At 39.2% G+C, this 16,328-nt stretch overlaps 1 protein-coding gene across 1 annotated transcript; it reads right to left on the bottom strand.

Moving 5' to 3' along the window:
* Positions 1 to 13,079: 13,079 nt before the first annotated feature.
* Positions 13,080 to 15,527, bottom strand: LOC139475512 (toll-like receptor 4). The gene has a single exon (XM_071258705.1). It carries the CDS (start codon positions 15,525 to 15,527, stop codon positions 13,080 to 13,082), a length of 2,448 nt encoding a protein of 815 aa, XP_071114806.1.
* Positions 15,528 to 16,328: the final 801 nt, after the last annotated feature.

Here is a 16,328-nt window from a genome sequence, read left to right as displayed (position 1 = left end):
AGACAGTCTCTTGGGAAAGCAGCACATACTAAAGATCTATGTACAATGTCACTGATGGATGAATGTGCTTTGGGAATTTTAGAATAAGCGATGACACTCAAACCCATGTAAGATAAATCTGTTTCGTAGAATGTATTTATTCCATTATGTTCAACACAATGTCACTGAAAGGAATTTGTTTGGGTAGTGATGGGGTTTTACCATTAGTCTATTTATTCGGGTGTTTTCCTCTCGGGATTACTCGAATTCAATGCTACCTGCGATTAAGCACGGTTGCCATGTTTATAATTTCATGAACCTAGACAATAGTAAACCTATCATGTTAACACTGCCATTACTACGGAAGCGTAGTAGGGCCACGGTGAATTTGTTTGTCTAAGTATCTCCTACGTAGGACTTATTATCTTATACGTAGGACTTACTATGCCCTACGTAGGACTTACTATCTCCTACGTAGGACTTACTGTGCCCTACGTAGGACTTACTATCTCCTACGTAGAACTTATTATATCTTACGTAGGACTTAGTATGGCTTAGAATCACTATCTCCTACGTAAGACTTACTATCTCCTACGTATGACTTAGTATGGCCTAGAATTACTATCTCCTACGTATGACTTAGTATGGACTAGAATAAATATCTCCTACGTAAGACTTACTATCTCCTACGTAGGACTTAGTATGGCCTAGCATTACTATCTCCTACGTATGACTTAGTATGGACTAGAATAAATATCTCCTACGTAGGACTTAGTATCTCCTACGTAGGAGATAGGAAGTCCTACGTAGGAGATACTAAGTCGTGCATAGGAGATAGTGATTCTAGGCCATAGTAAGTCCTACGTAAGAGTGTAAGTCCTACGTAGGACTTAGTATCTCCTACGTAGGACTTACTAAAATAAGATGTGGTAATGTACGGAAGCGTAGTAGGGCCGCGGTGAAATTCTTTTTTGTCTAAGTATCTCCTACGTAGGACTTATTATCTCCTACGTATGACTTACTATCTCCTACGTAGGACTTAGTATCTCTTACGTAGGAGATAGTAAGTCCTACGTAGGAGATACTAAGTTCTACGTAGGAGATAGTAAGTCCTACGTAGGAGATACTAAGTTCTACGTAGGAGATAATAAGTCCTACGTAGGAGATACTAAGTTCTACGTAGGAGATAATAAGTCCTACGTAGGAGATACTTAGACAAAAAAGAATTTCACCGTGGCCCTACTACGCTTCCGTACATTACCACAACTTTTTTTATAAAAGCATCTTTTGAAAATGTGATCCATTTGTCAAACCAGACACATTAGGAAAAGAGGTCTACAATAAATTAAGAACCTGTTTGTCATAAAAAAAAAAGCAAGGATTTAAAGGCTTTTGAAAATGAAACCTGTGTGATCTTGAAACAGCCTTTTGCTTTTATATTTGCTGTCAAGCCCTTGGACAACCTTTTCACAACCTCAATCATTTCAAAAGTGTTCCATATTTTAGTAGATATTTTCTACATTGCGTTAGGTTCAGGTAGACTAAATAATGCAAAACTAAAAGGATTCATGGCAAATACATTTGGGTGAATTACTAATTTGTCACCTAGTCAAAGTTAACATCATAAGTTAATATTAATGCTAGACACACAATTTTTGAACATGTTCTTGCTAACATGTTCATGAGTAACATGACACATCACATGATATGTTATGTCATGTAACCTCAAAGAACTGATATGTCTATAATTAGCACAGGACTTACCTTAGAAACGGTGGAAATTCATTCTGACAGTTTCTCTCCGAGTTTTGCTTTGCTCTTGGCTAAGGGTAACTCTCAGAGCCATTATGACTTTACTCCTTAGTGTAACTCTCCGCTAAGAGTATTATTAAGACATTTCTGAGAATCATTATGAATACGGCCCCTGGACTTCTTAGGAAGTGTCTCGGTGGCTTTCTGATGTAAGCATCCCAGAACAGCACGTGATCTGTAAGAATTAGCAAAATCATCCACGAAGACCAATGCATCTAGTGGCTAACGCATGATTGTAAAAGTGGGGGATAACTGCCGTCTCCATGATGTCATGCTGATACCGAGGTCATGTTCAGATTACCCTGACAAGTGATTGTTCACACCTTCTTACTCACTGGGCCTTTTTAAATGAAAGTTGTGTGCGGCGATAATTATACTAACCCTGATCCTGCGACCACCTGGTGTCATCCTGATTGTCAGTGATCCATTCTTTTAATTGCTATCATTTAGCAATCTACACCATATAGGCCTCCGTCAAAGTCTTGACGCCATGGTATGTACTATGTATGCATACAGTGCAGCAGTATTGAAAAAGGAAAGAATGTTCAAGCGGAGGTTCAGTACAGTATAAAAGATTTTTGGGGTTTAGGTGTTTCTCTATTGGACTTGCTATATATGTCAGACAGACCACGCCTCTCCTCTCGTATGGTTTACAGTAGCACTATCCCTAATCAAAGATACCTTCCACTGATACAAGTAGGATAGTTACATGTAGGACAAAGGATATGGCTATTCAGTGGAAAAGTTCATATGCCAATTTGTACAGATGCAAATGTTAAACGTTTAAAAGTAACCTTCAAATCTAAGTTATGTTTAAATAATGCAATGGAGATTGGAAAACAACCTGTCTCCAATAATTTGTCAAAAAGGGGAAACATAATAGTAATTAGGAGCTTTTCAATCTCATTAAAATCAGATCTTCTACTCCTATACGTCCTTTACGATGTTTGGAGGTGTCGTCCTATCTTGATTCTGAGACGTATCGTATCGGAGTCAGCAAATTTATTTTAATGAGATTGGGAGCTTTTGAAGTCAGATTATTGCAGAAATGTTTTTTGTCAATTGTAACTTGTCTGAAAGTCAGGGGTTCCCCTTGACTTATGTTACGTGGATAGTCCTTTGCACACTGAACCAGGAAAGTATGAAATTGTTAAAACCCGTTAATGTGCGTGTGTTTTAATTGTAAGTATGTACTAGGAGATGGGCCATATCTGTTTTACAATCATTTTGAAAACATTATGACGACCCTCTTCCCCATTCTGCGAGTGGTCCAGTGGATGGAGCGTTTGTCCTATATATACATTTGATATAATTCTAATGAAAACTTTCCATTTTTTAATGCATCGAGGTCGTTGCATGTATTGTTTCTTTGATCAAAGTATTTACTTCTCATCCAAAATCAACGAAAAGACAACTATTCTACAATATACACTGAAATATAAATGACAAGACCCTTCATGTCATGAGCATTTGTTTATGAATCACTATCAAATAGTGATGATACCAGGTGTCCGCGAAAAGTTGACCATATCCCGGCCCACTCATCACAAACACATGTAAAGGCAAAACAATTGTTCACCACAGAGGAACATATGGTACAAGTCAAACTAGGGAATTGCACCAGACATTGTTCTCACTTATGCGTCAAATGAAATGTCCTCAAAATTTTAAAACTTTTATCGACGAGTGTTGATATATTTGATATCAAAAGACACAAGGGTGAGATTCTATTTATCCTCAAACATCATTCTTCCAACGTTTTCAGTTTGTAGACAGTAATAAGCAGTGTCTTAAGTGTAACAAGTATGTTAACAGCTTCAGTAGCAGAGCCATTAGGGAGGTCATTTGATTGTGACGTCATGGTAACAATGATGTCACAATGGTCTGCAAAATGCAGTTTCATTGCAGAGATATCTACAATGTCCATCACCAAAAGATGTTTTTACAAATGTATCAATTTTTAGTTCTTGAATATCTATGAGCTTTCCTATTGCGTTATCCGAATACGATCCTTGGTTTCGAGCATCAATGGTGTGGATATGAAGCATCTGTAGGTTCTGCAGGGGCTGGAAAACATCATCAGGGTATCTCAGTTTGTTGGCATTGAGGTACAGTTGCTCCATGTGAGATGTCACCAGAAAAAAAGAAAATATCAAGATGCCTTAGAAATGGGAACTTTAACGACTTGTCCGTGAGGATTGCAATACAGTTGTTGCTCAAATCCAAGGAAGTTGTATTTCTTGGCAGGCCTTGAGGCACATTTGTCAAACCTATCCTACTGCAGTTCACATTCTTTCCTTGATAGACACTCACCGATGATACACTGCAGTTGTGTGTTGACCCTGGGCAGATAGATCCTGTGATACTAAACATGAATATCCAACCAATATGGTGACGTGACACCCTGTTGTAACCCTCATCTGAAGAAGTATTCATGGAAACATTAGTACATACTTAAAAGAACCATTATATCTTTATTAAGGTATATACCTGGTAAAAGAAGTAATTGGTTTTATCAAAGTGTTAAACGTCACTCACCCACTCACTCATTCACTCACTCACTCACTCACTCACTTACTCACTCACTCACTCACTCACTGAAGTAATAAATGTAAGGTCTTGTTTCTTTACATACCAAAAAGGGATGATATGGATGCTTGATGATATGCATAACGAACATAGTGCCAGCTGTGAACATTTAGAAGAAACTCTATATAGTTTGTAAAGGTACATGTATGGATTAATGCTCAGCAACGGATCTAAGATCATGTAACACACATGCACTTCTTTGAGTGGCATTTAGAAGTTGGAGTGATGAACAAGGAGAGTTTCTTGTTGATAAACATATTCTTTATTACAACTGAAGCGACGTTTCGTGTAGCTTCTAACAAGCAAGGGGTGTACAGCAAGGTGAAGTATGGGGTTATATACATATGGATGATTCAGCTAAGTGGCCCCCTCTTAACTTGGCTTCTTAAGTATGTTCCTCTCCGTTATTCTAATTATTCTTTATCAATCAGCACCTCACGCAACCTTTCCCATATCAATCTTATCAACGGCATAAACATCAATCACTATTGTACTACACCGTGTATAGCATCAATACTTTTCGTGCTTCTGTCTTATCTATATTTGTTTAACATCAATATCTATATGTATATAACCCCATACATATATGCCACTCAAAAGAAGCTAAGGACCACCCGATTCTTTCATATCACTAAAAGTAAGTATGGGAATGTGAAAGAAGCGGGTGGAAAATATACCTAAAATTGTATAAATTATACATGAGAATGTTTAAGGTTGTGATGCCACAAAAGGGTTTCATATTATATGCATGCAGGGGATAAAACATAACACCTTCACAGTCACACTCAATCTGGGATCCATGTGGGGGTTTACATTGTATGCCTACCCAGGGCTACTCATTTAGGGTGGTTGGTTGGTTGGTTGGTTGGTTGGTTTGTTGTTTAACACCGCACTCAGCAATAGTCCAGCTATATGACGGCGGTCTGTAAATAATCGGGTCTGGACCAGACAATCCAGTGATTGAAATCATGAGCATCGACCCACGCAATTGGGATACGATGACATGCATCAACCAAGTCAGCGAGCCTGACCACCCGATCCCGTTAGTCGCCTTTTACATCAAGCATAGTCGCCTTTTACGGCAAGCGTGGGTTGCTAAAGACCTAGTCTACCCCGGAATCTTCACGGTCTACTCATTTAGGACCCATTTCCCAGCCCACATTAACCCTATGTAGGGCCAAGTGTACAGGCAACGGGGACGACGGTCATTCGATTCCTGGGCGCGTCAAAACAAGACGTATTAATACGTATGATTAAATATGTATACTCAAATCGTTTACATAAATATTCTGTGATAGATTTTCAAACTGCGATGATCACAAACATAATTCCTCAGACAAAGACAAGTAAGGGTATATCAAACTGATGAATACTTGCGCATGCGCATGCCCCGCTGTCAAGTCCTGTTTAACAATATCAATGGAAAAAAAAAGAACGATAGGTTTATTTGAAATGATATATGTTCACTCGTTATTGGGCAAGGAAATGAAAAACGTCAATGCCAGTGAATAATGAGTCTCGATTGTCTGCCGAACTTGATTCCATTGGGTGTAAAAATGGAAGGGTCGCTGAAAATCACAGAATACATCAGGTGTTCGCGAAAAGGATAAGAATATCCTGTTCTTCTGGTACCAGACGCCGCTCATACATTTTACATGCAGACGTGTTTGTTGTCAGACTACCCAGAGCCACGTTTACTGAGTTTGCTGAATTACATCTGCTGTGTACAAGTGCTTACACTGCTTACAAGTGAAGGGAAACACTTAATGGGTGGAGCAGTAACTAACACAGTCAGGCAGCTGGGTCAGTGATAACAGTACATTTGTCCCGGGATGGGGTTGGCAAAAGCTGATAAACTGTGACCTACAAAGTCTGAGTATGGTTGCGTACTAAATAAATCACTTCACAGATAAGATATGGTATTGGTGTAATTACCTATTTAATGCACACGTAAAGTGTTGAGGTTTGGATGCGATCACACTGGTATTATAATATCAATATCAGAGCCCCGTAAAAAAACATTCTGTGTGTTGGACATTTAAGTCAACACTATGTCAACACTACGTGTCTGATCGTGTCAGTTATGGGACATGGTTGGCCCAATCGTCTTAGGCGCCGCGATTCGCTGTGCAGAGTTGCGTCCCTTGGGCAGACACCTATGATTGTGGGTTCGAATCCCGGTTGGCCCCGATTATGTTTCTTGGTTTGTCAGCACCATACTTGTGCTCGTGGGTTTCACCGAAGTGGTAAACGTCTGAGACCTGCGTCACTTCGGGCTTTCCTCCCACATTAAGCTGACACGCCACGATATAACTGGAATATTGTTAAAAGCGGTGTTAAACCCAACTCACTCACTCACTCACTCACTCACTCACTCACTCACTCGTGTCAGTTAAAGTATTGCCTTTTCTTGCCATGAAACTGAAGGTTTGTGTGAAAACATCAAATATTAAAGGTCATCCAGACCTCGGCTCACTATAAACATGCCATTAATAGAACCAAACAGCAATATTCTAGACAATATGATATATTTCCATAAATACATGAAAGGAATAATCGATTTTAAAAGTTTGCACATTAATGTTAGTACGACCGAAACGACATGTATTGACACATATACGGTTAATAAAAACTTGTCAGACAACAGAGTATAGATAACAGTAAACCCATCCCACTTGTTGTTCAGGACTTTCCTCACACGTTTCAAAACAGGAGGAAAACTGTCGTGTTGGACAGGATTTCCTTGTCGATATCTTCAGGTATTTATTACAAACGTTCATTTACTCAGCAGGATTTAGGAAAACAAATATCTGTTCAAATGATAACCCTACATTCAAGCAGAGTCGCAATTTCATGTTGTATTTACAACATTTCTCCGGTTGAAGTTTGTGAAGGTCGAAGTCAGCACAAACTGTAAGTCATGAAATAAATGACCAAATTAATGCGAGTTTCGACCCCTGGCCTAAAACACGACATGAAATTAATGCGATTTCCCCTGCGTTTGAACAGTTTACTATAAAACATAATGAGTAAGAGATAGCACAAAGACTGTAAACTGACCACGCTTGACGCGGAACTGTGTGAGGATCACTCTCAACATCTAGCGCTCAGTGAGATTGTTTATTGTGAGCTTCGTTTCTTATACTCTGCAAAAAAGAAACGTAAAAGTAGTAAAATCGTAAATATCAGACAAAGTAAAGAATGAGATGGCAAAAGCACTGCAAGCAGAGTGGGTGAACATTCCCCCGGCCACAATTCGGGATCTGATTGCTTTCATGGGACGACGATGCCAGTCAGTTTTGGTCGCTAATGGTGGCCATACAAGATATTGCGAACAGTTTACCTTCACCTTGCAAATCTACTGTTCCATGTGTGCCATATAGAATCTGGGTCAATGACATGGATGTGTGCCAATTTTGAACGATCGATTACCACCAGTTGATTATTCAGTTGATATAGACAATATACATCTAAAATCAGTTTTGAGCAGTTTTGGCAGACTATTTGTTATTATTTCTGGCCATGTGCAATGAACCTACTTCATTGTGTTCAGATAGAAGTGCGCCACTTTATTAAGCAGCAAGAGTCACAGGCACTGAGATTTTTTTTATTGAAATCTACTTGATTAGTAACAGGGGCCAGAAGGTTAGTAAACAACAAATTTACTATTCTGCCTGGTAGATTGCACGCAGCAGCGGTGAAGAGAAAGGGTATCCTTTTCAATTCGTCGTCAAGACCACGTGACACTCCTCACTTCCGCCTTGGTCAGTGTCACGCTCGCCATTTTGAGACAAGCAGACGCTTATGAGTTGGAGTGTTATGTGTATATTGGTTTTGTAACGTTGTAATGTTAATTATGTTAATATTTGCTTCCTGACTGTTTGTAAGTTTATGAACAGTGAAATATCTGTTTTATGAAGTACATTTTATGTTATTCTATGCATTGTACCTACATGTGATTTCGTAGCTTCTTGTTCCAAGAAACGAAGGTGTGTGTGTGTGTGTGTGGGGGGGGGGGGGGGGGGGGGGATGTTCTTTGAATGAATGTTAGCCATCGTGTAAATAGGTTAGGCCACTCGGATTTCGACGGTCAGTTAAACCCTTCAGCTCTCCGTGTCTGGGGGTTTAACTGACCATATCATCGGCCCTGATTGGTCTAACCTGTACTAAACATGCCACTGAAAATCAATATATGTTATATTTTACCTGTTTTGTTATGTCATTTTTTTGTTTACTTCCTTTTTGGCAAATTGTATTTTGCTGTTGTCAACATGAATGACCAAGAAACGAACATTATTAAGCGTAGTAAAACTTATTACATGCTTAGTAAATTTACTATTGCAGTCATGAGAAGAAGATTAGTAAACATCACTTATTAAATTAGTATTATCCGCTACTTAAACCAGTAGTTCTTTGAAAGATGGATAGTAATCTCTACTACTGATTATAGTAAATTGTAGCAAATTGTAGTAATCTACGATAGGCCACGTACTTGTCTAATTAGTAACACTAACTGGTTAGTAATTATAAAGTCTACTAACATGTTGATGTCTGAGTGGATAGTTAAATTCACTTAGTTAACTTTATCAACTATTTCTGTTGCATTGGTTGCATGATTTACAGTATTCCAGCTTTATCAAGATACGCTTCAACTAATGGAGTCTAAGCCAGCAAACAGTGATTGCTATGTTGAACGTCCCACGCCGTGGGAGTAGCATGACAAGGTTCATCCAACACTCAGGCGTGTATGCAGGTCTCAATATAATTGAAATAATTTTGAACGCGATGTTAAACCCCATTTCAACTAACTAATTTCAAACATTAAAAATTGTAAACTGAAACAAGGGATGTATTGAAATAGAAGCGACAAAACTCTTTCCATGGCCATTAGAAACCTCTTCTAAAAGCAGAGTCGATTGTACGATTCCGACTATATCATGAGCATGTGTTAATGAATCACTCTCAAATAGTGATGGTACCAGGTGTTCGCGAAAAGGTAAGCGTGTCCTGCCCACCGGTGCCAACAAATTGGAAAAAAAGTTATTTAGCTGAATTTATTAACCACATAGAAAAATAATCAGTAATGGTTCACTTTATTATCCTTAGGGTTTGAAATATCGAGTTCATAAACAAATCGCATGTGCTCCAGGGCAAGTATCAATTCACGAGCACCAGTGTATTGTTTACGTCATCCGGGCGGCATTGTTGACGTCATTCGAATCTTATTGTAAGGTCGGAATGAAGTCACACTAGAAACCACCCAATAGCTGGAGATTGTTGATGTTATTCGACAATGTGTTTTTTCTGAGAAGGCGGTCGTGATCAGCGCATTTTTCTGAAGGGGAGCTCAAAAGGATTAAGAAATTATGGGCAATAAAGAAATTATTACACTTAGTGACATCCCACAACATAAATTTCTCATATCGAACCAGTTCAAGATTTAGAAAAATGTCTTACAGGTATCAATTAGTTTTCAGCTTCCCTAGCATGTCGCACGTGGCAGCTGCATGTATCGGTCCCCTGAAGATCCGGGGGAGAATAGGTCTTCAGCAACCTATGCTTGCTGTAAAAGGCGACTATGTTTGTCGTAAGAGGCGACTAACAGGATCGGGTGGTCAGGCTCGCTGACTTGGTTGATGTCATTGATCCCAATTGTGTGGATCGATGCTCATGATGTCAATCACTGGATTGTCTGGTCCAGACGCGACTATTTACAGACCGCCGTCATATAGCTGGAATATTGCTGAGTGCGGCGTTAAACATCAAACAAACAAACAAACAAACAAACATGTATCGGATGGTCCGGCTGGATGGCTTGTTTGATTGCATGACATCGTATTCCGACGACGTCGGACATTGGTCATAACGTCAATAATTGGTTTATCTGGTCCAATATTACACGACCTTTTGAATGTAAGTTGAGTCTCGTCTTGAGAGTTGGTGAGGGTGAGTTGGGTTTAACGCCACTTTGAACAGTATTCCAGTTCACGGTGTGTCTGCCTAATGTGGGAGGAAAGCCCGATTTGGCGCAGGTCTTTGACGTTCATCTCCTTATTGTAACCCACGGGTATGGACTGACAAACCAACCTAGAAACATAATCTGGGCGAACTAGGATTCGAGCCAACATTCATATGTTTCTGGCATGGCCAAGGGACGCAACTCTGGGCAGCGAATTGCGCCGCCTTAGACGACTTGGCCCGTCACATGTTGGGATGTAGCGCTGACACACAATAAGATATTATTGTATGAGATAGATGCTGATCGTGTTTACATGAGTCAATGGTACTGAATCGTTTCCAAACATATTGCAACTTTCATATTCCCAACATATGTTTTAATAAAAATGTTCATTTTAGAATATGTTTGCCAATTTAGCCAGTTCGTTCTACATTTTACATTGAAACTCTGTTAATCCGGACGAAATATATCTGCCCGTTAGAAATGTCCGGATTAGCGAATCATGGACAAGAAGTAGTATCACTTGGGACATATCTAAACGTTCCAAGCAATAATCTTCCCGAAGGCTGTGTTTCCGGGTTAACGAGGTCCGAACGAGGTTTCACTGAATATCAACTTTAGACAATCCAGAAAGGAGTTTTCCTATTGTGTAGTTCCCCAATAAAGAACCCTCATAACTTTCTGGTTCAACAACATGATGCAGTATGTTTTTCATCAAACAGGAAGAAATATTATTGGACCGGAAGTACACATAGGTGCCAAAGTGGGCGATCCAGAGGCTTTCTGTACTGAAGTAATATCAAGCAGGAGTGTGTCCAAAACCTGAAGTAGTGAGTGAGTGAGTGAGTATGGTTTTACGCCACGTACAGCAATATTCCAGCAATATCACGGCGGGAGACACCAGAAAAGGACTTCATACCCATATGGGGAATCGAACCCAGCGCGACGGGCGAATGCTTAACCACGAGCACCGGCACCGGAAGTAATGCCAATAGGTTAAAGTGAGTGAATGTTGTTCAAAGCTGCAGTCCAGATATATCATGGCGGCCTGTAATTAAACCAGTCACAAAGCAACGATCCATGCCATTGGGCCACGACAATACACAATCTAACCGAAATTCAGCGAAACTAACCACCAATCTCCTGTAATCTGCTCTTTCGACAAGCATGAGATGCCGAGACCTATTCTTCATTGAAATCACTAATGTGACAGGGATGTTTTGTAAATGAATACTTTTGATTCGAACAAATACTGGTACTGAAAGAAGATAATATGAAGTTTGATTGACATACTGGATGTCATGAAAATGTTTGGTGTAAAACTTTAAATTTGTCTCTTGTAAATGAAAAACATGAGTGTTTTGAAGTAGTAGCCAAACACATATACTAGTCTATCTCTTAACAAACATCCCTAGAGATGAGATCTAGATCGCATCAGTGCTTTGGTGATCAAGGTAACTAAAGCTCACACCAAAAAGCATAGCTAAAGTTTCAGGTAATTCGGATTTATTCATGAACAATAGAAGCATTTTCTAATCAGTGAGAGTTAAGTGAATAATTCAACATCAACCATATGCCAATTGTATTGAATGTTAAGGTCACACAATATGTAAGCAATGTCCTGGCATATGATTGTATGAAGGTCAAGTTCGATAAGTGTACACAATATCTAAAGCATTTATCATCGGATGATATACAGTATAATACAGAGAAGGTGCATATATACATTGTATTACAGTGGTACATGGACTCACACATGATTTACTTCATACTATTCCAGTATTTGCAAAACTTGGGCTCATTTCATAACTTTGACATACATATTTACATAAATTCTCAGTAACCCTTACATTGCTCAAAGACAAAAGCGTTCCAAATTTATACATATTCGGATTTTCACAATATATTATTGGCAGATAGAGGTGTCGTATGTCCCTACTAGCAATAACATATTAAACGTAATTCAATCCTACCTATCTCCCTTCGATATTTTTCAATCTTGACAATAAAGCAGATGCATATGTTTGGTGTCCACAATTGTCTTAGGAATTCTATCTTTATGCATTTCCGGAAGTTTAAGCCAGCATTTTATACAACGACAAAAAGCATCTATATATTAAAAGATATCGGCCACATTCACCACATTGAATTACATCAGGTGTCTGGGGACCAACGTTGAGAATCGCATGGAATCGCAGTAACCAAGGTATTCAATGTCATCCTGGCAGTGAAACGATGTAGGCGGATTTTCCCACACGAGTAGAACAAACCTGGGTCAAGTGAAAAGCAACCTATTGCAACGCTATTGCAATGAGTATGGCACATCTCAAAAGTGTCAATAAAAGGCAGTTAATGTTAATCAAATAGTAACGATACCAGGTGTTCGCGAAAAGGTGAGCGTATCCCGGCCCACCCATCACAAACACATTCAAAGGCAAAACAATTGTTCACTTGAAGAAAACACGGGAACATGTCCTACAAGTCAAAGTAGGGAATTGTATCAAACATTGTTTTTCTCACTTATTCGTCAAATTTGGAAATGGCCTCAACATGTTAACCATAAAACTTTGAAAGTTCTACTATGGCCTAGAATCAAATATCTTTGCTTCCTGATGGCTAACCAAAACAACAGACAGACTCAGACATATCTCCTATAACTCGAAAACGTTAAAGGAAAAACTTGAACTAACAAAACTCTCGCATCGTGGGATATCTGCATACATCAGAATAAACAATACAGTCAAATCTTGATGCTCTGGCTGACCTCCTCCCACAGCCTCTCTTCATAGCCCCTGTATTTCCCCGCACTGAAGATGTGTTTCTCCTCCACAACGTTCAGCAAGGTCGGAGGGATGTCCGCTCGTCGCACGTCCTCAAACAACACCAGAACAATGCTCCCTACTGGCATTCTAGAAGAGGAATACACTACACGGTTGACAATGAAGCGGCACCACTGATCCTCAAGAAATGATTGGCTGAGAGCTAGCAAGATTTTCCAACTGGAGTCTATACCGTCGATGATGTCCTCGGCAATTTCTCCTCCAGGGATGGTATCTCTGTCCTTGAGGAACAGTTTAATCCCATTCTGATTCTCCAGGTGATCTCTCACAGTGTGACAAATATACTGGTAGTCGTTGTCGCTATATCCGATGTACGCATCATTGGGGAAATCATTTCTTGTCAGGGACTTCAGCATTGTCTTGAAACCGAACATCCGAAGAAGAATATTCACGAGAAGAGTCTTTCTTTGGTTTATTATTGACACTATACCCAGTGCTAACAGAAACATGGCTAAAAGTATTATGCTCGTAGACAACCAGAAACCTCCGGAACACCGTCGCCATTCTTCATCATGGTGTTCATAGATGTAGGACGTATTTACCACTGACCCGTCGTCTCTGACACATGGGTAGTTTCTTTCATGCAGTTGGACATTTGATTTGAACAACCACATTATAAAGTCTAAAGTCTTACATCCACAGGCAAGAAGGTTACCCTCAAGATCCAGGGAGATGTTGTTTCTGGCTGCCAGATCATCCAGATGTTTCATTTCAGTTGACGAAAGAACAGTCAGTGAGTTAAAACTGAGGTCAAGGCGACTCAGATGGGGCGTTGTGGTTAAGTCAAATGGTATCTCCGAAAATCTGTTATTTGACAAAATAAACTGCCTCAGTCCAATCCCTTGCAAATTCTTAACATCGAACAATTGAAGGTTATTGGAACTAATGCTTAGTGTGTGTAAATGAGTTAGTGACAATAACTTATGCTGTAGTCTTAATAGTGCTCCCCTCTGATCAAGATTAGAATCAGCCATAATTAGAGATTCAAGTTGAGGAACACTGTCGAAAGCTGATACGGGTGATCCTGCAACATTATTGCCTGAGATGTCCAAATAGGTCAAACTTTCTAGTCCCTTGAATTTGCTGCTAAATCTGTCAAGGCTAGCATATGATACATCAAGGTGTCTGAGAGATGAAGCATTATAGAAAATAAGATTATAAAAACAACCGACATTCTTGGGGCTAAAACTTAAATTTACCAATTTCTCAGGTAGTGTGATTCCAAGAGTGATATTTGTTTTTTGACATACTTGCATATTTCTTACAGTTTGTGATTTTCTTTTGACGCCATCGCTGATTGACACATCTAGAGAGATAAGGTTTGGCATTGAGGATATCATTAACAGAAATTTCGGGTCTCCACATATGTCATTTCCAGACAAATCAAGAACCTTTATACAAGAAGCGAATCGTGATCCTTCATTGTTCAATGTTGAAGTGATCCATAAAATTCTACTATTAGTCATTTCAAACCTTTCAACACAGACATCTCTCAGGTTGATACATGTTTTATCGTCAATTATTCTCAGCGTTATTGAATTCACAAGGTTGAAATAGTTGAATATGTTATTAATCTTGATGGATGTCATGTTACTCAGTCTTAAACCATACAATGCAGACACAGCTTCAGTTGGACTTAATGGGAACGCATTTGACAGATTCAAATTTTTGATACTTTTGAAGTGTGCGAATGCATTCCTCTGTATTGAAACAATCGGACAGTAACGAAGGTCAACGGTTTCAAGTGTTACATTAGCAAAAGATTTAAATGTATCATTAGATATGTGTGACAGTTTGCATCTACCAAAGCCGAGTAACAAATGTTTCAGGGTTTGCAGTCTGGCGAATCCGGATCCAAATTGTGTGTCTCCAAATGTGTCAATTTTCAATTCTTTGAGATTTCTCAGTTTTCCTATTGCATTGTCTGGATAGGAACCCCAAGAACGAATGTCGTTGTTATGGATATGGAGCTTTTGAAGCTTTTGTAGAGACAGAAAAACATTTTCCGGGTAGGTAGACGAATCTAGTGACAGATTATTGTCATTCAAATAGAGCTCTTCAATGTTAGGTATGAGCCAAAATGCCCCAGCATCTAGACCTGAAACACTGTTAAATGCAATCTGCAAATACCTTAGAGAAGACAAATTTAGTGATTTGTTTGAGAGGCTTGAAATAATGTTGAAGCTCAGATCCAAAATCGTTGTGTTTCTCGGTAGATCAACGGGTATGCTTGTTAAATTCCTCTTACTGCAGTTTACATAGGTTCCTTGATGGATACTATCTGGTAAACTACTGCAGCTATGTGTTGATCCTGAGTCGATAGATCCAAGGATAATGAACAAGATCATTGAACCCCCTTGGTAGAGTGACCACCTCTGGTGGGTTTGCATCTAAAAATAGAAACATAGAAACCCTTTTTGACAGCTCAATGGAACAGCTAAGACACTAGAGACTTACATAGGTAATTAAAGTTTTCCATCCACATTGACACTTGGGGCGGTCGGGTAGCCTAGTGGTTAAAGCGTGATATTGCTGAAATATTGCTAAAAGCGGCTTAAAACCATACTCACTCACTCACTCACTCACTCCCACTGACACTTGATTGGTATTGAAGTTGATTCATTGACTGTCATTGTTTCATTGAGTATTGCTGGATGCAGCGTTAGCAATAATCAAACATTTATTTTTTTATGAAACGTGTGTTTTGAGAAAAACATTGAATCATCACTGATTTTCAGTGATCTATTTATATAATTTTCATCCCGCTTTTGACTTGTACGCCCTATAGAATCTGTTTCGACATATAATCGAGACTGACTGATTATTCTCTGGCGTCGATGTTTTGAATTTCACAGTCTATTCTCTATGTGAAAGGCCCAGTTATTAACCGTTCAGGTCATTAAACGTTCACTAATTACTTATTAAGTCAATAACACAACCACCAAACGTCAACGCCAGAGAACGACACAAACGTTTAATAAGTGGGCGACATCCATACCATCATAAACAGATGCAGACCTTTTGCAGACAGTGATCTTGACCTTTCAAAGAGAGTAAACGATATTCCGGAAAAAAGTGAAATAATTTTGTGAAATATTAAGAGAACGTAAGATATGATGATGCAGTTCAAGCATATTTGTCATTATCAT

Source organism: Haliotis cracherodii, unplaced genomic scaffold (assembly GCF_022045235.1).
Source record: "Haliotis cracherodii isolate W230 unplaced genomic scaffold, xgHalCrac1.p SCAF_3, whole genome shotgun sequence".
Lineage (NCBI taxonomy): Eukaryota > Metazoa > Mollusca > Gastropoda > Lepetellida > Haliotidae > Haliotis > Haliotis cracherodii.
This window is presented reverse-complemented; position numbering and strand designations above follow the sequence as displayed.